Source organism: Temnothorax longispinosus, chromosome 2 (genome assembly GCF_030848805.1).
Source record: "Temnothorax longispinosus isolate EJ_2023e chromosome 2, Tlon_JGU_v1, whole genome shotgun sequence".
Classification (NCBI taxonomy): domain Eukaryota; kingdom Metazoa; phylum Arthropoda; class Insecta; order Hymenoptera; family Formicidae; genus Temnothorax; species Temnothorax longispinosus.
Genome location: NC_092359.1, coordinates 18851183 through 18857434, shown reverse-complemented (window position 1 = coordinate 18857434; position 6252 = coordinate 18851183). Strand labels below are relative to the sequence as shown.

The window sequence follows — 6252 nt, the reverse complement described above, 5'->3', positions numbered from 1 at the left end:
ACACTTCCTGCTGTTAAATAAGGACCGAACTTTGATCAACTATTGATTAATCGATGATTAATTCAATGATTGCTTCTAGCAAAACTTTGACTACACGTCTCTAACCCGATCTTTATACCCATGTGTTAAGCAACGAAAAATTGACGATTTTATTCTATCAGCAAAATATTGCAGACGTTAAGAAACTAATTCTGCAAAATTTCTAACTACTAATTTCTAATCTAATCTTTCTTTTCATGTGTCGAACAACAAAAAAATTAATTATTCTATCTACGTAAAGTACATATTTCTCGATAATCCAGTAAGCAAAATGTTGGCACTTTGACAGAAAATTCAAACGAAATACTGCGATAAATTGGCACCAACTACGCCCGCATTAAGCCAGCAGAACCTGCCAACATAATTTGACAGTAAATTGCCAGCGGAAACCGAGCAGAATTTGTCATTTCGTAACTGTTTAAATGCACGAATGCATATATAATTTAAATGGTTACGAAATGACAAATTCTACTTGGTTTTTGCAATCAATCTACCACCGCATATTCTGTTAATAAATTCTGTTATATTTCCGCTAGCATTTTGCCAACAAAATTTATAGACAAAACATCTTGCAAAATTTTTGACAGACTTAACTGTCCGATAAATTAATCGTTGTGGAAGACTCGGGACGACTTTGACCGATTATATTGTACTATCTCCGACGATAGGGGCACTTATGATCGCGAGCCTTATTTACGAAGCAATCGTGAAGATAAAGTGAAAGTCCGATAAACGGAGATTTCAGTATAAATGCTGTGTCATCGCACGCGGCTATTTCGGAAGCTATTTATTCCGATTTGACATCAATGTAAAAAGGTGTCAATTTTGCAATATGTCGCGAGATCCATCATTTATGACCTTTTTCTCTCTTCCGCATAAACAGCCTGTTTTTCCCTCTCCAGCAGTATCTATTTAAAAATCGCTCCTCTCTTTCTCTCCTTCTCTTTCTCTCTGTCTCTCGTCTCTCTTTCTCGTCGCAACCGCATTATTTGCCGAGAGGGCGTTAGCGCGTGACGGGTCTTTCAAGCGTGGACTCTCGGAAAAGATCAGCACTCAGCAGTGCCTCATGCAGCGCCTGCTCGGTGTTGACGTTCGGAAGATACGATTGGCTCGAGACTCTACCGTGTTCCTCGATATCTCGCCGGTGGTGCGCATCGTTGCTGCGGACTGCGTTATCTCGGGTGTACATACGTGGAAAACGCCGAGTCATTCCATTTGATCATTTCCACAGAAATTACGGAGTATCCGCGCCGCTAACAGCCAGCCGGAAAACAGAAATTCAGGTGAGCGTGAAATTATTTAAGCGAGCCTCAGTCATGGATGCTTAACCAAGTTCAAGGTCTTCACGTTCATTCATAATAGCCTGGCTTGATGTACTTAATAGGCGTTTCGGTCAACGCGCGTTTACAGTTTTATATAGCGTCAACGTGTGTCGTATTTAACATGCATTTAATGATGCATTGTTTTTAGACAAATATGCACTGCTATGTGAGTACCATACCGGGGTCCATAAACAATTTGTTTCAAAACAAAGAACCATGGCAAATAGCAGCTATGACGAGTACAGCCACCCTCGCTACAGTGTGGCTGTGGAATTTTATCTATCAGGATGAGAGTAAGTATTGCAGTATTGAAGGTATTTTTTTCCATATATAAGCCAATCGTAATAATTATACTATATTGTTATTAGTTCTTTTTCGATAAAGTTATTTTTATCAAAGTTATTGTTATCAGACCACGTATGTTGCACAGGCCTTTTAGAACGTGGCAAGAAACAGCTGTTCAGACTAGCTCGTTATATTCCCTCGGTGCGAGACAGGATAAGTAAAGAGTTAGGTGATATTAATGAAAACTTCGAAAAGGATGTCATACGCAGACTCAAGGACTCTAAGTTCATTGTGCAGCTTCCCAAAAGTGGATTGAAAAATGAGAACATCAAGAACTTAATAAATGAGTTTATTCATCTGGGTAAGACTAATTAACTTTGCCATTGCCTTGCTAGAAATTTTTGTATTGTAATTTGACTTTCGCTCCTTTTCTATTAGGTGACTACGATTGGAAAGGAGGTCGTGTATCAGGTGCAGTTTATAGAACTAACAGCGAACTTGCGGAGTTAATGGGCGAGGTATACGCTTTGGCATCTTATACAAATCCACTTCATCCTGATGTATTCCCCGGCATTTGTAAAATGGAGGCAGAAGTAGTCAGGATTGCCTGCCACTTGTTTAATGGAGACAAAGCATCTTGTGGAACTGCAAGTAGCTTCTCTATTATTTTCTATAATTTATACAGAATTATATAAATTAAGTATTAAGATGCAACATGTTAAGTTAATCCATGATTTTTAGATGACCACCGGAGGTACGGAGTCAATTTTATTAGCGTGTAAAGCATACAGGGATTATGCTCGTGAAGTCAGGGGCATCAGAAAACCAGAGATAGTTCTGCCAGTTACCGCTCATGCAGCATTTGACAAAGCCGCGCAATACTTAAACATAAAAATACGTTCCGTACCTGTCAATCAGCACAGTTTTACAGTTTGCATCAAAACTATGAAAAAGTCAATTACAAATAATACAATCATGTTAGTAGGCTCGGCGCCAAACTTTCCTTACGGAACTTTGGACAATATTGAGGCAATATCTAAATTAGGGGTAAAATACGGTATACCCGTTCATGTGGATGCCTGTCTAGGCGGTTTTCTAGCATGTTTTATGTCTGATGCTGGTTTTCCTTTACCACCCTTTGACTTCAGGCTTCCCGGCGTGACCAGCATATCGGCTGACACCCATAAGGTATTTATCTGACATTTATACGATATATAAGTTTACACATGTTGCTTGAAGCATGTAGACCATATGTGATGTCTTTTTTCAGTACGGATATGCTCCGAAAGGATCTTCGTTGATCCTTTATCGAAACAAGGAATACCGACATTATCAGTACTGCGTAACAACGAATTGGCCCGGAGGTATTTACGGGTCACCAACCATCAGTGGCTCTCGAGCCGGTGGTATTATAGCCACTTGCTGGTCGACATTAATGTTCTATGGACACGACGAATATGTGAAATCCACTAAAAAAATCATTGAAACTACCAGATATATCGAACGAAAGTAAGCAATCTCAAAGATACATTTATATCGATTTAAAATATTAATGATATACCGATTTTTAAAAATTGAATTGATTCGTAGGTTGAGGGAAATGAATGGAATTTTTGTGTTTGGCACACCAGCAACATCTGTCATTGCAATCGGTTCCAATGATTTTCACATCTACAGACTATCGGAAGCTCTCAGTGGCAAGGGATGGAATTTGAATACGCTACAATTCCCTAGCGGTATACACATTTGCATTACACATGTACATACTGAGCCAGGAGTTGCCGATGAATTTTTAGAGGATGTTAATACGGAACTGGAAATTATTATGCAAAGCCGAAGTACTCCAGTGGAAGGAAAGGTAAAAACAGCAAAATAAAAATTTATAAATAGATTTACGTTTCAAAATACCAATTGTTATGTGATATTTTTCAGCTTGCAATGTACGGAATGAGTCAAAGCATCCCGGACCGAAGTGTGGTCGGCGATTTTACAAGATGTTTTTTGGATTCCATGTACTACACCGAAGAAAATGAAACACATGAATAATCCCATATCTTCTAAAAAATGTAATTTTGATATATTATTACAATGAAAATATAAAGTGCATACATTTTCTACGCGACTGAACATGAAAAGCTCAAACATATATTTTCTACAATTAACTTTTTTTAGTAGAGAGGTGAATATTTGTGTAAGAACGCGTTAAACAAATATTTAAAGTAATATGTGTGTTATGACGTTATGAGCAAATATTTCTATTAAAATAAAATAAAAACGGTCTTTTTTATATTGTATATAATATATTAAAAGTTAGTAATTCAAATAGAGATATCAATATTTCTATAATATATTGTTATATTAACTAAAAAGAAAATATAACTTTGTTTTTGTATATAAATTAAAGACTGATTATATATTTTCTAATTTACGTAGGAAAAACGTACGTATAATTGCTGGAAAATTATTTACAACATCTCAGAAAAAGAATAGACTGATAGTAGAAATTTTTGTAACTTATGCCATCATAGAATTATGCATTTTATATATATATATCTTAACTAATGTTAAAATGTGTATAAAGAGATAATAAATTTCAATTTATTATTTTACTATGTATTAATGATATTAGTATATTTAGATTATAAGAAGGCAACACGAGTATTTTTAATTTATCTTGAAATAAATAACTTACATTTTTTTTAAATTATTACTACTATACTTTTTTTTATATATTGATCGATGTCCTCGATGCATTAACGTTGATCATATTTCATTCCGATAAAATTTCTTTTGCAATTTTTAAAACTCACTTCCGCCAAATCCCTTAGATAAATACGTTAAAGCAGCTCTTTCACGATATTCTTGATCTACTTTCCTATTCAGACCGCCTTTCTTCCGATCTACTTCTTTAGATTGCATTAAGAAAATTGCGGCGGTTTAATGACCACACGTAATTACGTTGGAAGAATAGAGAGAAAGAGAGAAAGAGATAAGAAGGAAGTAAGACATAATTAAATTGTTTCTATTCTCCATGAATCTTTTAAAGAATATATATTAAGTATGTGCGTATATACCGGCGACAGCTCAGAATCGCGTTTCAGATCTTTGACCGTTTTAGATCCAATTATAAAACAGCTATATAGATTTTTGTCTTTCTCGAATCCTTCTTAACATGTTTTTTTCAATCAATTTTGGTTTAATAAGAAAATAATAATTATATTAAAAAAAACTCTGGAAAGGGCTAACAGAATTAAGCGGCGAGACGATTGTTGTGAAAGTTTAATAAGCAGATATGATTTTTCTAATGTTGACTTGATATATCGAAAAGATTTAATTGTAGTATTGTTTTTAAATTATATATAATATATATATATATATATATATATATAAATTTGGTATATATATTTGATGGCAAAACTCGAATAAACAGGACACTGCGTCGGTTTCCTCTATTAGGAACATACTTGGGCGATATCAATATGCCTTGGTATGAGAAATATTTTATCGTATGCGTGAAAGTAGTTATGAGATACCAAATGCCGACGTGTGACCTCGCCGGATATCGCTATCGTTTATATCGGCTTCTCTCGTTATTGCTTTTTTCAGAAAAAATAAAATTTGATCATTTTCAGCATTGGCAAGCACAGCGCTGAGTGTACGACAAACGTAGAAATTATTCTCGCGTTAATTCGAAAACAAATTACAGGACACACGATACACGATAATATAAATGTAGAACGTGCTTGAATTTAAATATTTTCGAAAGAAGCTACGACACAGATTAATAACAAAGACTTTACGTAACAAGAGTGTGTTATTTATTAGCCCCCGGTTTTATTTGTCAACGCTATAATATTAAAATGATAAATTGCAAATGAAGTTTTATATATACGTATATGTGTATGTATCCTTTCTTCCTACTGGATAATATTTTTCACACGACTTATATTATATGGGTGACAAATACGCGATTCTCACGAGCTCCGTTTCATCCCGAAATAACGGCTCTCCCTCAGCAAAGTTGGGGGTACGGTTAACATCGTCTCTCTGACGTCGGAACAATCTGGAATAATACTGATATCTATGTATAACCCTGCCCGGGTGAAAATAAGAGAAGAAAAACCATATTGCGGAAAGTTCGTACGTCACACTACGAGGGACGGTGATAAAGTATTTTTCTCGGTGCGTCGGATTCAAAGAATCGAAAACGGACGACGATTCACGGGCGCCTCAAATAATGAAGCGTATAATTGATTCAATTATAAAATGAGCGCGACCCGAGAGGAAATCCCGCGAAAAACTTTTCGCTCTGCTTTTCATGTATTTTTGAACGAACTTATATACCGACGCATTGTTATTTCGCCCCCTCTTTTAACCCTGCAATTTTATACGGAGCAAGGTATTGCAAATTGGGTAAAAACGTATGAAAGCTTTTTTTACACTTCCTAATTATTCAGAAATATCCGCGAACGGAATACGATTGATGTTTTCTAGCTGCTGAAGAGATTGGATCATATAATTGTTCGGATCGGAGCTAGCCATCAGTAATTGTTACGCCGTTTATTTCCACTACCGCTTCAGAGAATTCCTTTTCATAACTGTTAAT

General features: G+C 35.6%; 1 protein-coding gene and 1 long non-coding RNA gene across 2 annotated transcripts in view; one reads left to right on the top strand and one right to left on the bottom strand.

Annotated features, from left to right (window-relative positions):
- The window catches only part of LOC139809211 (uncharacterized), a 169257-nt gene that overhangs the window by 81707 nt on the left and 81298 nt on the right, over positions 1-6252 (bottom strand). The gene's annotated exons all lie outside the window — the stretch shown is intronic.
- Sply (Sphingosine-1-phosphate lyase) lies at positions 1040-4255 on the top strand. The gene is made up of 8 exons (XM_071798030.1): positions 1040-1322; positions 1510-1654; positions 1792-2007; positions 2085-2293; positions 2388-2834; positions 2917-3155; positions 3237-3504; positions 3579-4255. The coding sequence occupies exons 2-8, from the start codon at positions 1516-1518 to the stop codon at positions 3690-3692; spliced, it is 1632 nt and encodes a 543-aa protein (XP_071654131.1). The 5' UTR covers positions 1040-1322; positions 1510-1515; the 3' UTR covers positions 3693-4255.

Coding starts and splice junctions, on each gene's coding strand:
- Sply (XM_071798030.1), top strand. CDS start 1,516: ATGCACTGCTATGTGAGTACCATACCGGGGTCCATAAACAATTTGTTT. Junction 3,156..3,236: donor ACCAGATATATCGAACGAAA/GTAAGCAATCTC, acceptor ATTGATTCGTAG/GTTGAGGGAAATGAATGGAA. Junction 3,505..3,578: donor GTACTCCAGTGGAAGGAAAG/GTAAAAACAGCA, acceptor GATATTTTTCAG/CTTGCAATGTACGGAATGAG.